The sequence below is a fragment of the Leuciscus leuciscus genome (assembly GCF_965113295.1).
Source record: "Leuciscus leuciscus genome assembly, chromosome: 15".
Classification (NCBI taxonomy): Eukaryota; Metazoa; Chordata; class Actinopteri; order Cypriniformes; family Leuciscidae; genus Leuciscus; species Leuciscus leuciscus.
The window spans coordinates 33,019,220-33,038,388 of NC_138739.1; the positions used below are offsets into that span (position 1 = coordinate 33,019,220).

At 37.3% G+C, this 19,169-nt stretch overlaps 1 protein-coding gene across 1 annotated transcript in view; it reads left to right on the plus strand.

Annotated features, from left to right (window-relative positions):
- The window catches only part of LOC309475492 (adenylate cyclase 9), a 39,211-nt gene that overhangs the window by 16,289 nt on the left and 3,753 nt on the right, over positions 1 to 19,169 (plus strand). Inside the window, exons 2-9 of the mRNA XM_082138287.1 lie at positions 8,304 to 8,467; positions 8,647 to 8,745; positions 10,210 to 10,451; positions 10,553 to 10,655; positions 14,063 to 14,271; positions 15,830 to 15,989; positions 17,402 to 17,550; positions 18,028 to 18,054. Of these exons, the coding sequence (XP_081994413.1) occupies positions 8,304 to 8,467; positions 8,647 to 8,745; positions 10,210 to 10,451; positions 10,553 to 10,655; positions 14,063 to 14,271; positions 15,830 to 15,989; positions 17,402 to 17,550; positions 18,028 to 18,054 (1,153 nt within the window). The remainder of the gene's footprint in view (positions 1 to 8,303; positions 8,468 to 8,646; positions 8,746 to 10,209; positions 10,452 to 10,552; positions 10,656 to 14,062; positions 14,272 to 15,829; positions 15,990 to 17,401; positions 17,551 to 18,027; positions 18,055 to 19,169) is intronic.

A 19,169-nucleotide genomic window follows, 5' to 3' on the forward strand; every position in this document is an offset into this window, starting at 1 on the left:
CTAATGTATACAGGGAAGACTATGCTGTGTTATTTTACATGTGATTTATTCAATTTCTGTTGTAGGCTATTACTTATCTTTCTGAAAAATTTAACACTCTTTATTTCATTTGTATTTTTGTTCTGTTGTATTTATTTGTCGGCTTTGGTTGCAAATAGTTTCCTATTTCTTATTGTATTGCTGATTGCTTCCTTATCTTCTGTAATTGTTTTGAGGACCTTTCACTTGGCTACATTAGTTAACCTAGGATTAGTTTTTGATAAAGTATTGATAATTGTGAAATTTCACTATCTAAAATGACTCCTATCATGAATTAAGACTTTTATCATATCGCCCACCAATAATCGTGTTAAATAATCATGATTTCAATGTTTGACTGAAATAATCATGTTTATGATTTTTGCCATAATTAAGCAGCCCTATATGATAGGCCTCTTAATTTAATTTAATTTTTTATACATTGATGCAGAAACGTTCACCTCAGCATCACGATGCAAGTAAAAACGATTAGTATTCCACCGCTTTAATAATAATAATTCCGTAAATTCCATCACATAATTTACATACCCGTTTTTTGTGTGATTAATCACACTAAATTAATGCTTTAAATTCACCGTACTTGTTCATTTTTGTCTTTTGTCATTTCTGTGATAATACAAAACAATTTTTCTCATTCACATAATGCTTTAAATTGGAGGGAGTTGTGCGTATCCTTGGGCTCATCACTGTATCCTAATATGGTGTCATCTGAAACCACACAGGACACACTCTTTTTCTCTCTGTCCTCTTCTACTCATCTCTTCATTCCCCGCCCATCTCTGAGAAAGCAAGAGAAATGGAAACAAAATTATCAGCAGAACAGCAAGGACACAGTTCACGGAAGACGCACATGTGAAAAGAGAGCTGGAGACAGGAAGTCAGAAAGAAGAACAAACGAGGCTATTGGACGAGTGGAAAAGAATAAGACACATTCATAAAGAGAAAACCAAAGATGAGCAAACAGGAAGCGGTGTGAAAACATCTGGCCTAGAGCCAACAAACATCTTTCCATTCAGCTTAAAATGTGACGTGACCAGGTCTTGCAAGATGAACCTCAACTGATTGCACCCCCAAAAAAAATTCTTAAAATTAATTTAATGCTTCACACACTGACTTAGTCTGTTCAATTTTATCTCTTTATCACCTCTTGGCATTGTTTTTTTCATCTTTGCTACCCTTCCCTCTGTTTTTGTCTGCACTACAAAGGTTTCCAGAGCAAGTGGAAAGTTGTGGTTAGCCAGGAGAGGAAGAGAGAGAGAGAGTGAGTGGGAGTAAGTTACTGCCATCTTTCAGAGGAAGAGACACTTTGAGATTTAGGGACAGGTCGTCCTTGCATCACGCTAATTGGCTTGTTACATTTCCACTGGATCCTTTTGTCAGCCAAAAGATGTGTTTTGGGATAAACCAATGCACTAGATGCATTAATCTCTGGAGTTGCAGGGCACGTGACCCAGCAGGGCAAAGACCACAGTTGCTCGGGTCAAAGGTCATGTGACAGGAAGTGAATGCAGGGCAAGCTTGCTGCGATCTGTTAACAATACAGATCTCACTATTAAGATGCTCTGAAGTATTGTAGGAAAACCGCACAATAATCGGTGACATTTCAAAGGGTGCTTCCTAGGGCAAACTATTGCTTCTACTTAAAGCTTCGGGATTGGAGCAAATCCATGACTCCTAACGTATTAAACTTTTAGGCAATCTGACTTGCCACGAAATCCCGTACACTTGCATGAAGGAGGATCCTCAGTCATAACTAGGTACCAAAGTATCCTAGAGACTGAACTGATTGGACAGTTGTTTACTTTGACCTGGTAAGTTTAATTTTCTGGAGGGTTCCTGTTCTTCCTTCATTCCTTCACTTCTGCAATGAATGGAGTAATATGAAGGGACTGACTCTTGAGACTTTGGATGCTCATGAGGAATGTCACAGTCAGTCCATGTGAAGAGGCAGTCTCTCAATCTCTCTTTCACCTGACCTACCGTGGGCATCCTGCCCTGACAAGACTAGGCTTATCTTTGGTTTTCTTTACACAGAAAAACACGCCAAAAATAGAGAGAGTGTGATGGTGAAAGAGTGATTGAATCAGCTTAGAAGTCAGAAAAGTGCACTTGCAGTGAAACATGAAACTGATGTGTTAAGATTTTTTCAGAGTTAAATGGTGGTGTTCAAATATATATATTTTTTTTTCATCTTCCCCTGAAGTCCACTTAGATGAACATCTAAAACATCATCATTTATATTTACATGTCCATGTTTTTGATAATTTTAACAGTTATTAAATCAGTGCTTCCTTACTTGTTCCTGGAGGCTCCAAAAACAGAGCATTGCTTTGGATGCCTCCATAATCGAATACAGCTGACTCAACCATTAGTTCATTAGTAGAGGCTCTAGACCGGAAATTGACATGTCAGATTAGGGCGACATTAGCGTTGGGTACCGTTCACATTTTAACCGGTACTTGAGATTCGGCGCCGGTACCCAATGGGACCTTTTTTCGGTAATTTAGGCATGTTTACCTCAATAACTGTAAAGAAACAAAGTCATTTGTAGAAGTGTTATTGACATTGTCAGAGCTGCCTTGGTCGCTGTCTGCCATTGTCTGTAATGCTTGAATATTAATAAAAACAACCATTTTAATAATAATAATAAACAAATAAAATTCTATAAAATATTTTTTTTTTTCACAAATTCTGTGTTGTGAATTTTCTTGTAATCAAATGAAGACATAAAACATTCATTTAATTGATATTTTATATGAAATTAAACTTTTTTTTTCAAACATGCGTCACATCTGACAACATAGAGGAAAAAGTGAGATTATTCCTTAAAATACATTTTTGATAATTTATTATTATTAGTGTTAGTATTATTATTAAATTGAGATATCTAAATTCTACTGTACAACAGTAATATATTATCAAGTTAAACCGAACTTTTATTTTGACAGGTTGTGGTGAAGACCTTTGAGTTTCCGTGTGTTGATATATCATATAATGATAGTTTTTCTTAAATTAAACTGTAAAATGCTGATGAACTTCAGTGACTCTCAGAGCGGCTCTGGAAATGCATTCATGTTCTCGTATAGTGAGACTGCAGAGGCTGAAAAACACTGTGAGCGTCATGCGTGCTTCAGTGTGTGTGGTAAATGACACTCATTCACACAGAGACACGCAGAACATGCAGAATTCGTATTTAAGTAGTCTTGCTCTCGCGCCCAGCCCAGATGTGTTCTCAGGTACCGAAATTTGCCACCGATTGATTTAATGTAAATCGGTACTCTGTAGTACCGACGTAATTCTGCCGGTGCCGTTAAAAGTACCGAGTTCGGTACCCAACCTTAGGTGACATCCAAAATGCGTAATGTTGGGAAGTCTTTAGGAACAGGAAGTTGGGGCCACTGAAGTAAGTACTTCACTTTTTCATGGTAAACCAAGGGAAGCCAACCCTGCTTTTGGAGATATCCAGCTATACTCCAACACACCTGCCTGTTATCTTTTTTAAGTAATCCCTGAACATCTTTATTAGCTGGTTCAGCTTTGCTTGATATAGATTGGTGCTCAACTCTGCAGTATTGGTAGCCCTACGGGAGCAGGGTCTTCTACCCCTGTGGTAAACCCTGTTCTTGAAGGGTTGCTGTCCTACAGATTTTAGTTCCACCCTGTGCCAACACACCTGCCTGTAATCCTTAATACTTTGATCATCTGGCTGTGTTTAATTGGGGTTCAAGCTAAACTCCGCAGCGTAGTGGCCTTGCAGGAGCAGAGTTTTAAACCCCTGCTTCAGGGGGTGACCAGGTTTGGGTTGCAATATCCAATAAGTTTGATCCACAAGAGGCACCTCATGTAGGCCTAGCCTAGCTAGAACAGATGTGATGATGAACTCTTTTATTCCCCCAGGTCTCAGATGGTTCCTTCTTGGTGTCTAGGTCTTTGCTTTTTGATTGGCCATCTATACTAGTTTTAAGAATACTCACCTGTGCCTTCCAGGAGGGTCAAGACTAAACAATATTACAATTTACAATTGCACAGTTAATAGGCTGTAAATGCACCAGCAAACTTGACTGTGCTAGTCGTGTAGGTGTGGATGGGCTCTTCCCGTAACAACACGTTAAAACGGGGGTGAACAAAGAATTCACAACATTCTTTTACACTGGTGTTCTCATTATAATTTTATGTAGCTTATATGACAGACTTGCACTGCACATGTTGCACTTAAGTGTTTTCCTTTTCGAAGTGATTCCAATCATATTTCAAGCAATTCAAACCATCATGGTGAACAGTGCGCATCTGAAGTGTCTCAGCTGAAGGAAATAATCCATTATTTATCTGCTTTAATATATCGGCATAATTGTCTTATCGGCCGATAAATATAACATTAAAAATGAACAGGTATTGTCATTATTGTGCAGCCCTTTTACATCTTTTTGTTTTAGTTGCAAAATCCCAAGCAGAACTTTGCTGAGGCATGCTGGGTGGATTCTTCACTCGGTTAATGGCAATCAATAAAGTCCATCAGGAGATAATTCGCTCCATCTCTCTTACATGCAGATGGTCCATCCTCCTCTGATCAATGACCACCAACAGATAAATGAGCTGTGACCTGCTTTTTATCAGATCTTTTATATTAATATTTAAAATCTTATTTTATCTTTATCCTGTTGTTGTTCATCGTTTGCTGCAGTGCACGACTACTAATGAAAAAATGCTTTCATTTATCCTTTTGAGTCATGCGAGGACTCAGTGCGTCCTTTCTGCTTGGTATAACGTGCATTTTCTTGTGTTTTCTTATGATACCAATGTCAGTTGTGATGCTACTTTATAAGGTTCCCAACTGCACCTATAATAAACAGTTTCTCTTGTAAATGCCTGAAGCATTAGATACTGCTAGAGAGGAAATGGCATATTGCAACTCTGAGGCGAAGCACCTGCTTTTAGTTCTGCTTGCTTTTTCCCCCACTGAATCCCACTAATGTTTGTCAGTTGTAAGTCAGTCACCGTCTTTCTTACTAAATATGCTGTTTGTGCTACTGTATCTTTCTGATTTCTATCTGTAAATGACTTCTAAAAAAAAATCAAAGCTCAGTGTGTCCTAACCAGGCATACTGTAAATAAAGCAACAAGCACTTAAATGCATGTGCCACAAATACAGTTGGCAAAATATAATGGGGATACTATCATCAAGGGGCAGCCATGACAGGAAGGTGCCACTTTGTTCCTGCACTGTTACCAATGAACTATAGATGGATGTTTGCATGTGTCGGTATATCTGTGGGTGCATATGCTAATGTGATTCAATGGAAATTCTAGTCCGGGGAACCTCGTGGTTTAATCACAGGCTGGGATTCCCAGCCATGTTGAATTATTTCATGGCAGTTCCCTGGAAGAAGGCAGTGCCTCCGGGGTTGTGTGTACTGCAAGAATATCCCCTGATCCCAGCCTGCTTTCAGTTCCCATGTTTGAGAGGTCAAAGGACTATTTATGACTTCCTTGAGTCCAGATCTCTTGGGAGGAACGGGCCCATATGGCCATCCAGCTCAGACAGGTTCTGACCCACAAGCTCATTAGCTCTGTTCTGAATTGTGGCTCGGGTCTGCATCAATCTGTGTCTCCAGCACAAAGAGGCTAAAAGGGGCTTGATGTCCGTGAATGGCTCATTGATGTGGCCTCTGCGGCCCCATTGTGTTTGAACAACTGTCAATTTTATGTGTACAGATCTGTATGTACTTTGGCACCAAGCTTGTTTGGAAGTGGGCCTGTGTTTGTGGCTCGTTGTAGCTGAGCATTGAAACAGTGGCTGTATATCAGTTTGCATACTTGTGCTATGTGCTCGTGATGGAAAAGTACATACTTTTGAGAAGGGACAACTTGCCATATCCTAAAGTTGCATCTTACAGGGTTTTTCCTGGGTCAAAAATGGTCTTCAGTGGTGGCAGACAAACAGTGTCATCCACAGTACAAAGTGCCCGACCCATGAGAATAAATCCAAAATAAATGCAAAGTGAAACCGTTTGCAATATTAACTTATCCTATTTATTCTTTAAATAAAAAAAGAATCACTGCAGGATCATAGAACAAGGTGCTTAGAACTATATTTAAAAATCTGTCAATTTAAATGTAAAAAGTCAAGTGACCTGGCTGATTTAAAAAAAAAAGTTAGTAATACAAATAAACAACGAAGTAACACATTATATAGAAAATGTTTTCTTTTTCAACCGATTTAATCCGCAATCATCAGGTGTTCATTCAGCATTATATAAAGTAAGCGAGCATTATATTCACTTAAGCTGCCTATCAATTACTTCAGTTCATCACGAGGTACACAGCTGCACTCTTGCGAAAACGTTATAATCGATGAAGCTGTGTACAGTGAATCCCTTATTGACATTGTGTTTATACTTAGTTATTTCTAATGAAAGGAATCGCAAGCGTGCAGAACCTGCACTGAACGAATACTCTGCCGTTTTGAGCGGATTCTGACCAACTTAAACGCATCTGATTGGCCATTGCGTTCACGTGCTCAACAGATATGTCTGTGATTGGCTACGAAGCTCAACGCTGCAAAAACACGTTGTATAAATACATTTTTGCACTTCACAGAACACTTACACAAACACTCTCACAGGAGTGTTTTAAAGCAGCCAGCTATCAGTGGGTACTGTAGAATAGCAGGTGTCGCTGCATTAAATTATCAAATAAATCTTTAGCGGGACAGGTCCATGTTGGTGGCTGATAGGGGTGTAACAATATATCGTGTCACAATATTTTAAAATTACTTATTAAAAAAATGACTGTGTATTACATGGTTAATAAAAAAAAGTTTAATAAAACTAAATTAATAAAATGTAAAATGTATTATTATTTTTTAATAAAAAAAAAAAAATTTTATGAATCCAAGCCAACATTGAAATAAAATAGAAAATTAGACTAATAATAATAATTTACTAGGGATGTAACAATGTCTCTCATGTCACGATTCGATACATCTCACGATACTGAACTCACAATACGATATTATTGCGATACTCCAAGACATATGATAAAAGGTTAACAAAACATTTACTGTTCTACTGTTAAAATGCAAAAATGTATATTACATTGTGTGTAAATGAATAGGCTTGGACTTGGTGCTGGAAACCCAATGCACAGGACAATAGAGACACCAGAATAAGAATATTCATGATTCTGAAGCTGAAAATACAGAATTATTTTAGTCGAATATACTCGCACTCTGTCACTGACTGACATCTATGAGTTTTAAATAAAATAATTATATTAAATGTAAAGTTTATATTATCGTTATTTTTTTAATTATTGCTGTTAATGTAAATGTTTAAAAAATACTTTTTTTGGCTGGCAACATTTGACTTGCCTTTCAAGTGCACGATAATGGTTATCACAATTCCATGAACGTATCACATAATCGTGTAGAATATTGCATGGTTGTGCTACTGTGTTGATGTGTATGAGAAACAGAAGAGCGGATCTTTATGATGTTTGTTAGGCTGGACGCTCACAACTCGGGTAAGTTATAGTCGAGAGGACGGACCTGTTTATTCTCAGACGTGTCTTTCTTGTCTCACAGAAGCTGCTTGAGCAACTCGTCTGAGGCTTTGAGAAAATGTGCCTGGAGGCTATACAATGTAGTTTATGCTCAAATATGTACAGACATTTCCCTGCGGCAGTGTTAGCGCTGACACTTAGCCTGTGTGTGTTTTAGGAGATTATATATGAGTGTAACACGGTTAGCTTGTAAGCCTTCTGTTTGAACAGGCTGATACTGCCCTGCTGTAATCACTTTCTGTTTGCTTTTGCCTGTATTGGTGCAAAAGAGCTTCTCCTCCGGACACTAAAGTGTGTGTGAGTGTTGGTACAACAGAAGCGCTCATCCTCGTGCTTAGTGTTGTTTAATGTAAACACCAGTGCTGAAACAAACGTGCTCAGGTGCTTTCAAGCGCTTGATGTGTGTCTGCTTAGTATCAGCGGGGATCAGACCTTGTTTGCCCTCATAGGAAAAGTAGATTTGCTGAAAGTATATGATCTAATCACAGTTGATTTTACAGCAATAAATCATTACTCCTGTAGCCTAAAGCTAGATGTTTTTTATGAACCGATTCAGTAGTTGAATATCGTGATGACATCCTGTAAGATTGTAAGGAATAACAAATCTGCTTATAGATTTGTGAAAAACGTTCTAAGGACTGTTGGGAAATATGTAGAGGAAATTGACATGAGGTGATTTCAATGCATTTTTCTTTTGTTTGTAGGTTTGAAGACGTATCTGATCTCGGGCCGGAAGATGGGCTCACAGTGTGGCTGTTTCCAGCTCAGTTTGGGCCGGGACTATGGAGAAATATTAAGTCCATCTTCAAACACGCACACTCCAGATCTCACGTACAGCGCCCTCACAGAACCTCTCTCACACAGCAAGGTACGTCCCTCAACACGCACAGAACACACAAGTTTTAAATACACAAATGATATTAAATGAACAGTTCTAATAAATCTGTCATTACTGACTCACCCTCATTTCATTTCAAACCTTTTTTCAGTTCATTTTTAAGTGAACTATCCTATTTCTTTTTGTTGATTGTCTCTTTCCCTCCACAGCCTGTGTGTTGCATCTCCGTAGATGCCGTCGACAACCCGATAGCAGATGAGGCAACTCGAAATGGCTGCCAGGATGAACATAGAGCCAACAGCAGCAAGGTATGTAACAAAACAAAACTAACAGATAGGAACACCAACAAAAAAAAAAACTCTGAAAATTGCACAATGGAAGCACACACCTTGGTGCAAGAACCCAATGTACTCAATTTCAGCAGGTGTTCATAAGCAGAAATGCCAGTCCTCACTGGTTCTGGGTAAATAAATATATTGTGCAATGTTAAAGTTGATGTAATTAGTTGGAGTATAACCCTTAAGCTGAGAGGTTTTATGAACGTTTTAGTCCCAAATAAACTTAAGGAGATAACGGCCAAAACGCTGCTCCTTTCCATACACACTACTAAAGTTCAATCATTTAGTCAACATTAGAATCAATTCCTGGACAAATGGTTCTCTTTTTGATCAGTCAAAAAATCTACAGCTCGACTACTGGAGTCTGATTCCTGAACTAATGAATCTTTCAGACTGGTACTTTTTTAGTGAATCAAAAACATACAATGTGGCCAATGTAGCGTGATTCCCAAACCAATGACTCTTTTGAGCTAGTTCTGGTTTGTGATCTACATTTGAAATTATGCCTGGACGAATGGCTCTTTTGAACTGTTTTTTTTTGATGAATCAGAAACTTACATCACAACCAGAGCAGTCCAGTTCCTGAACAAAAGAAGTTTTGGAGTTGGTTCCTTTTAGTGAACCAAAAACATACAGCATGGCCAGAGTAGTCCGATTCCCAAATGTATAACTCTCTTTTTAAACTATTATTATAATATATATATATATATATATATATATATATATATATATATATATATATATATATATATATATATATATATATATATATATATATATTATTTTTTTTTTAACTGGTTCTTTTTATTGATCTGCATTAGAACAGATTCCTGGATGACTGGCTTTTTTGAAGTAGTTCTTTTTGAGGAATCAAAAACCTAAAAACCCGACCATTGCAGTCCAATTCCCAAACAAATTAATCTTTCAAACTGGTTCCTTTTAGTAGATGTTTTGAGCTACTACTTTTTATTGATCTGCTTTAGAACCAATTCCTGGACAAATGGCTCTTTTGAACTGGTTCTTTTTGAGGAATCGGAACCTTAAACTTACAACATGGCCAGTGTAGTCCAAGTGCTGAACAAATTAATCTTTCAAACGGGTTCTTAATGAATCAGTGGCCAGTGTAGTCGTATGTCTCATTTGAGTAAGTACTTTTTAATGATCTGCACTAGGACCGATTTCTGAACTAATGGTTCTTTTTGATGAATGTAACGCCTCCAGTCCAAATTCTTGGATGAATGGCACTTTTGAACCGATTCTTTTTAGTGAGTTGCTGTAGAACTGATTCCTGGATGAATGGCTCTTTTGAACCGGTTCATTTTGATGAACCTACCTAATGACCAGTGTAGTCAAATTCCTGAACGAATGAATCTTTTAGAACTCTGTAGTCTGATTCCCAAAGAACGACTCTTGAGTTCTGTTTCTTTTGCACAGTTTCCTGCAGGCCGTAGCCCTAAAACCCTGAACGGGCTGTTGAGTCCTCTGTGCGAGGAGCGGGTGGGAGTCAGCCAGTCGTCTCTGTGTGACAAACTGCAGGAGAAGGACAGGAGCTGGGCTGGAAGTCTGACCGCAGAAGGAGGCGGCAGTAAGGACCACTCGGCGATCCTCCCGCTCCGCTCCAAAAACTTTCGAGAGAAAAGTGACGCACACTTTGTGGAAGTGATAAAGGAAGACAGGTGAGCGAGAGAAGATTTTGTACATTTTGTAAATAGTCCCTTTGTGATTCAGTGTTTCATTTCCGTTCTTTCTTGTTCTCTCCATCTTGTGTTTGTGTTAGTCTGATGAAGGATTACTTCTTCAAGCCACCCATCAACAAGCTGAGTTTGAACTTCTTGGAAAAACCTCTGGAGTCAGCGTACCGCAACAGCTACCACGAGGAGGTACACGCTGGGGGTCATTATACTTAACTAAAACCATAAAAAACCTCAAATAAAAATATACTGAAGAGAACCTATTATGCCCTTTTACAAAGTCTAGTTTTTGGGGTCTGCTAGTATAGGTTTTCACGTTAAAAACATTATTTTTCACATATTTTACATTGTTGCAGCACCTCTCACCTCTAGTTTGTCAGTAACGCTCCGGGGGGTGTTTCCCGAAAGCATCGTTAGCCAAGTATGGTCGCAAGTTCCGTTGTTACCAACATAGGTTTCCTGAAACCATAGTTCCAATGAACATTCTCAAACAGCATTGCAATCTTTAAACTGTGGTTGGAAGCTTCTTGTTAAAATGACATATGGACATGTGGAATTTTCAGAGCAGCTAGCAATAGCGAACTAGCTTTGAAAGCATAAGATCCCACCGTCCCTTCAGAGCGTCTCCAAAGCCACTCCTCCTCTAAAACACATGAACGCACACAGCAGAGTATACAAACCTACAATTTCGTTAAAATACCTCATGTCTCAAAGCACATAACACTACAATAATAATGAACATAAACAACTTAAAGAGCTCTGACCTGTACAACCTGACTACTGCAGATTCATTTCACTACTGAAAGTGTTGACACTGGAACGCATAAATTCGACTCCCGAACCATCTCTTCCAAATTACAGTAGTCATGTTGTGAATGCAGCATAAGCTGGTTGTTTTGGTTCAGGAGGAACTGTAAAAGGCGGCTGATGTTTTGGTTGCGCTGCTCGGTGACTAACGTCTGTCTAACTCTGCATAGCATGAAACACACTGATGACATGTGATGTCTCGCGGAGGTATAGAAATACATATGTTGACTGGCAGGTAGGACATTGTATGCAATGATTGGATGAACATTTTATGGTCCTATGCCTTCCACAGATATACTGTATACATATAAATATATTTAGATCACTTAACTTAGTGATTTCTAACTGGATGTAAAGAGACTTTCAACCAGCATGACAAAAACATTTTCTGGAACAAATCACCACCCTGCCTTTAAATAGATCATGCTCTTTTGGCCACAGTAAGCAAGCTAATATTCAGTGCATTCTATATCTTCAACTCTATTTAAATATACAGTATAGTGTTGTCAAAAATATCGATATTTCGATAAATATCGATACTGAAATATCTGAACGATACCAATACTAATTTCCTGAAGTATCGATACTAGCCGAGCTGTCACTTTCACTTCTCTCCAAAGGCGCGTTGACAAACACCACACGCGCACTCGTCTCATTCGCTCTGGTTAAATAGCAAAAGTGAAGTGAATGGGGCCGATCACACTTGACGTGTTTTTTGCAGTGAGAGGCGCCTATTTTCAATTGGTTTCCAGCGAGCGTTCTGCGCGCTGTTTATGTGCCTGCTGCGCTTTAATGATTCATCCGTTTTAATGATGAAAGCTAGTTGCTTGAACGCCCGGAGAGTGCGATGATGGAGGATAAACTTGTGGTGCTCTCGCGGGTTACCAGGAGCTTATAACGACTTCACGAACCGTAACTACCACAATGTTAACAGAAAGTAAATAAAGTTAATAAAAGGCTGATTTGACGTTTACTTGACTGACAGGACAGCTGTTTCAGTGGTTGCCGAGCAACATAACAAACGCAGCGCACTGCTCCCAGTTCTGTGTGATGAGTGCTGTGTAGGCGCGTGATCGAACCTGAAAAACGCGTTAGTGTGATCGGGGCCTAATATAGCAAAGCACCTGAAAGACCGACATCGGGATCTATATAAATAATTTCGAGAGGTTGGTAACTCTTCTCATTTTAACATTTCTGAAACATTAACCAAGATGGCCTAGTATTGTTGTTGATATATGAGTGTGTGTTGTCTCGTTTTTTCACCGTAATTCTTAAAATTAATATAATCTGACTGAGAAATCTTAGACAAGTAACGTTAAATATTTTAACTGTGGTCAAATGTAAATTAACTTGTGCTTATTTAACTTTATTCAAAAATTAGTATTTAATTCTGCAATTTGCCTTCATATCTTATCATCAATTTGATTACACAGATACTAATTAAACTAAACTGAGCTATTGAATGACATCTTTGAATTCAATAATGAAATGCCTTTAACTGAAAATGTTATGTTTTATCTTATTATTATACATATCCGGATATAACTGACACTATATCCTCCAATTTGATACTGTTAAGTGCTTTGACACAATCTGTATTGTTAAAAGCACTAATAGTATTGTTATCGCATATAATGCACACACGTTTGTGTTTAAATCTGTTCATCAAATAACGTTAATGTATTAACCAGCATTAATGCTTTTGAACAAGTGCACTACTTCAGGACATTTTTGTTCATGTAAAATATCCCTCATTGTCATGTTCTAGACTTGTTATATTTAGCTTTAAATAATAAAAAAAAAAAACTTAATATTGTGGCAGTTTTTTTCTCCGTGGTATCGAAAATGGTATCGAATATCGATATTTTTCAAGGTATCGTATCGAAGTTAGAAATTCTAGTATCGTGACAACACTAATACAGTATATACAGTAGTCAACATTTGAAGTTGTCCTAAGACAAGAACGGGTATTGTTCAAAATCATGTATAACTTTGATGAAAAGTTTTGATCCACTTCAAATGTTGACTACTGTACATTTATACATGTATAAATAAACATTTAGCTTGTCAACATATATATGTGTCAACAATCAGCGCATGTGCATAAAATTACGTATTTAGGGAAACCACGATGAATCATACATCAAATAAAGCAAAATGATAATGAAGTAGTCATTAGGTGCCATGTTCGTTACATCAGCATCTTGGAGATCTTGAATAGATTAGTAAACTGAAGTTATTACTCCTTGCCCTGCGTGTGATTCGATTAACGACAGTCTTGTATTGTTGAACCAATGTGGTTCAAACGACAGAGGTGCGACCATGTTGCTACAGTTTTAGGAAACAGTCGTGACTAGTTGGTTAGTTTCTCCAACAATGCATCATACTATAGTAGTTAATCAGCGAGTTCCATTGTTGTCCAGGCAACACACCTCTGTTTAGTTCCTGTCTCTATGAAGCCCCTCCTTCCAAAAAGCACAGTGTGCTCTGATTGGTCAGATGCACCTGTGTATTGTGATTGGTTGACCGCTTCAAGCGTGATTGTGAAATGTCACACCCCTTACCATAACCGTGAGTTTAAGCACACTACTTACTAACTCAACCAGTGGTCTGTTCAAATATTCATAAGTTATAATAGTATCTCACCGATGGTAAAATAAAACAGTGGCACACACTCTCCTACCAAAGAAACATGTAGATCTTAAAACAGTCATGCATAGACCTCTTCTGGTTATTCAGAGTACTGCAATCTCATCAAATCAGTGTCTTCTGCTCTGCGTTTCCACCAGGTGGTGAATCACGTGCCGGTGCAGACGTTTGCGAGTCCAGTCTTCAGCTCTCTGCTTGATGTTTTGCTGTCTTGTGCCGTTTTTCTCGCCCTGACCATCGCCTGCTTCCTGTATCCCCTTGTTTCCATGGAGACGCCCATGGCAACCACGCTCGGACTGGCAATCACTGCCGCTCTGTTGGAACTGGTTTCTCTCATTTTGTCCGTTCGGTAAGTTGGATTGTCTTGTATAACAACACGAAAAAGAAAACATTTTAAAGGGGTCAAATCATGGAGAGTTTGATGTACAGCCCATACCGTTTATGAAAACGATCATACATAAATCATATGACAACCCATGTTTACATATCATCCAAATGGTTATTGGTTAATTAAATTAATGCTCATTTCCCTTGTTTTTACAATTAAATTTCCTTTACTGTCACTTCACGCTCACGTGATTAGTGAGTGTTTATTAAACACTCGTTTATACGTTATATATATAAACAATTGTTTATTAAAACGATTATTAGTGTTTTTAAAAATGAACTGTTATTATTTATTATAATTAAACTGATCATTTAAATAATTTATAAATACATTATTAGTGTAAATTATTAACACTTATGATTAATTTATTACACAGCCCTGCATATGTCATGCAGGAATTTTTATATATATATATATATATATATATATACATACATACATACATACATACATACATATATATATATATATATATATATATATATATATACATACATACATACATACATACATACATACATACATATATATATATATATACATATACACACACATATATACACAATACACATATACACATACACATACATACACACATATATACACATATACACATATACACATATACACATACATACATACATGCATACATATACATATACACACACACACACACACACACACACACACACCCACCAACCTGGAGATGGAGGTGGACACACACACACCAACCTGGACCTGGAGGTGGACACCACACACACACACACACACACACACACACACACACACACACACACACACACACCTGGAGATGGACCTGGAGGTGGACACACACACACTCAAACTCACACACAAACACAAACACACACACACACTCAAACTTACTGACGCACTCAAACACAGGCTCACACACTCAAATACAGGCTCACACACTCAAACACAGGCTCACACACACGCACACATTCAAAAAGACACACACACAGATTCAAACACAGACACACACTCACACACAGACTCAGACACACACAGGCTCACACACACACAAACCTGGAGATTGAGGTGGACAAAAACCAACACACACCAACCTGAACCTGGAGATAATAATAATAATGTCTAGTCTGGTGGCTGTGATATATATAAACCTACCAATGTCCATTGCCATTATTTTTGGAATGACTGATCGCGAGAGGAAAAAATTACGTTTTATATGTCCACATGTCATATGTGGGGCTCCATCATTTGTAGTGTTGGATAATAATATGGATAATAATTTGTGAAATGTAATCTTCAGCAAATCTCAAAATCAATATCCACTTTTCATACTGGACATTATAATGTTGTGAAGCCTAAATTAATTTAAAGCATTTGAAACATTTGGTTTAGAAAGCATTTAGTTTTTAGTGTATAATTTAGAATTTATTTAGACAAAATAGTTTTCAGACATAAATTGAAAACAACGTACACTTTATTCAGTCATAATTTATATACGAGTGTAACTTTTCTGATCCCTGTTTTGCAGTATGATCTTTTGCCTGGATGATGTGCAGAACTGTACCCGGTCTCTGTTGAAGCTGGTCTCTGGCTGGATCCCACGTCATGTGATCGGGGCTGTGCTCGTTTCACTTCCTGCTGTGTCTGTCTTCTCCCACCTGGCTAACATTCTGGAGCTGCCCATCCAGGTGATGTCCTCCACATCCCTCCCACTCCTATAAATGCTGGTCTTTTTTAACTTTCTATTTATCAAGGTATCCTGGAAAAAAATATCACACTTTTTATTACATTTCAACATTGATAAAAATCAGAAATGCTTCTTTAGCATCAAATCATCATATTAGAATGATTTCTGAAGGATCATGTGACACTCAGGACTAATGCTGGAAATTCAGCTTTGATCACAGGAATAAATTGCATTTTTAAATATATTCACATAGAAAACAGTTGTTTTAAATTGTAATTATATTTCACAATATTTTAACTGTATTTTTGATCATATAGAGACTTCTTTCAAAAATATAAAAAATCTTACAGACCCCAAACGTTTAAACAGTTGTGTGTAAGTTTGTGCCGGAACATCAGAAGTGAATGAAATAATTTAACAAATTAAAAGAATGGAATATAAACGTCAACTTCTGCTTTCTCAGGTCTCAACTTGAAGTTAAAGTTCTCAAGTACAATGCAAATAATGTAAATGTAAACCGCCTTTTTTAACAAACTCGTAACTTAATAGGTTTAGAGTAGAATTGTATTAAATTTATTAAACGTTAAATAACATTTAAACGGTAACACTTTACAATAAGGTTTCATTAGTTAACATGAACTAGCAATAAACAATAATTCTACAGCATTTATTCATCTTAGTTAATGTTAATTTCATCATTTACTAATACAATATTAAAATCAGAATTTGTATTTGTTAATATTAATGCACAGTGAAGTAATTACTATTTAAAGACTATTTTTATTAACTAACATTATCAAAGATTAATAAATAAATGTATTTCTCATGGTTAGTTCATGTTAGTTAATACATTCATGTTAACAAATGAGACCTTATAGTAAAGTGTTACCATTAAAACAAACATGGGAATTTATTAAGGGGTATCTTTGCTATTACATTTTAGTTACTTTGTTTTATTAGTTCTGACATCCCTAGATCCCTAGAGTGTTTTATTCTCCAAAAATCTGTATGCAAATCAAATCAAACATTCTTCTGAACACAAAAACACACTGTTTACCAACAAAAGTGGTTTCACAAGCTTATTACGGTATACCTTCATTTTAAAGAGTGTTACTTTTCCCCAGTTTCTTGAAGCCTGTTTGATCAAAGTGTATCCCTAGGGTAATTAGAGGAATGGTTTTGAAGCTTTGAGGATGTTGAGAACACTGTTACTTTACAGTATCAAGCTGTATTGTGACTCAGTATAGTATGCAATGCATTGAGGATTTTATATGGGAACATACTGTATGCTGAGATTGCTGAGCTCATTACAGGTCCAGATACACACAATCCCACAGCCCTGGTTTGTAAATATGTTTGTCAGTGATTGGTTCACTGTTTAAACTTGCGCTCTTTCCTTTTCTGGTTCTGCAGGTGACCATGTTCCTGTGCTGTGCTCTCATTATTGCTATTATCCAGTACTGTAACTTCTGCCAGCTCAGTTTCTGGATGCGCTCTGTTTTGGCCACTGTTGCTGGTTTGTCTTTACTCATCCTGCTCTACAGCGCCACCATCAGGCTCAGGTCAGACATCCTCAGCTTTTGTTACTACTTCAACTAGCTATGTTTTTACCAATATCAGCTTAGTGTTTGAATTATAGTTTTAGAGCATAGTCATGAGACTCAACAAAACACAAACCTATACAGTTCATGATGGTACATGTCCACCCGATGCTGACGAAATATTCCCAATGCCACCCAAAACAACATTGGTATGTCTGTAAAATGTACAACGGTGTGGGTGTTTTCACTCTGGTCTATGATTGCTTTCAATACTTGGTGGAAAAAGTCATTTATTATTGAAAGCAATCATTAAAAGTCAAACCATCCTTTTTCAACTTTTTGATGCTCTGTGGTCAATCCCACAATTCGTCACACACGTCTTCCATAGAGAGTGAACTGAAAACGCCAGCTCATCTCAGGTGGACATGTACGGTGACTGTCAGATTGTACAGTTGCTGTAGAGAAATCTGATTTATAATAACTGTTTTCTTCTTGCAGTGCTACTGACACTTTTCAAGCGTTTGGGTGAGTGTTTCTTTAACTGCTTCCTTATGCTGACACTGATTTGAGCTGATATTTGTGGGAGATCATGAGATTTTTTAATTTTTATTTATATGAATGTGTTGATATAATACTCAAATATGATGCACTTTACTGTAAAAAATAAATGCTGAAACGTTACATCTGCAGGAAGTCATTTTAATTACATTAATCTATTAATCAATCTATTTATCACTCAAGCTCAAATGAAAAGCCAAGGGCACCATTAACCTTAAAGTTGACATGAAATGGAAATTCATCCAGTTTTCTAAATTCTTGTTATTGATCTTTTTCTGAACAATTAATCTGTGCATTCATAAAAAATAAAAATAAAGTTTCGATCAAGTAATTTATCAATGTCATAACTGGATCTTCCTGTGAAAATGACTGACTTCTGCAGAAGTTCTTCAATCGTTATATCGCTTAAACCCTGTGCTAGCTCACATTAATCTGCCTCCACTTTTCAATGCAACTCTCGCATCTCAAAACCCAATCAACAACCGATGCGTAGAACCAAGTCCCAACCCTACTTTTTAGTTTCCTTGTCGATAATTTGTTACACTCAAATGGACATCATAATACAGAAAAAAAGATCTGTCACTACCTTAGTGTCATCACGACTTTAAAGGCCCGTTCACACCAAGGATGATAACTATAATGGTTACTATTACTATAATATTTTAATAGTAGTTGTAGTCTACACGACGGGTTGAATGGTAATGATGTAACGAGGAACAATGTTTTTTTTCCAGCGGATGAACGATAAAAACATTGACCACCAATCAGAATCCATCCGAACTTAAAGAGCTTGAGCATTTAAAGCAGCAGAAGAGAAAACTGTAGCTCGGGCTTATAATAAACACAACGTTATCATGCGTGGGTGTGGGTGCTAATATCGTTATATTCATCTGTATAGTATCGTTCTTGGTGTGAACTTGCCTTAAGGCTGAAATATACTACATGACTTTTAAAAACTGGGCATCATAGACCTTATTTACTGCAGCGCCATCATTGATTTTTAACTGGAATGAAAGCGAGGCTGTGAGGGATAGACATACATCTCTTAAGTGGGTTGTACTGTTATTTAATGTGTTTTTTAA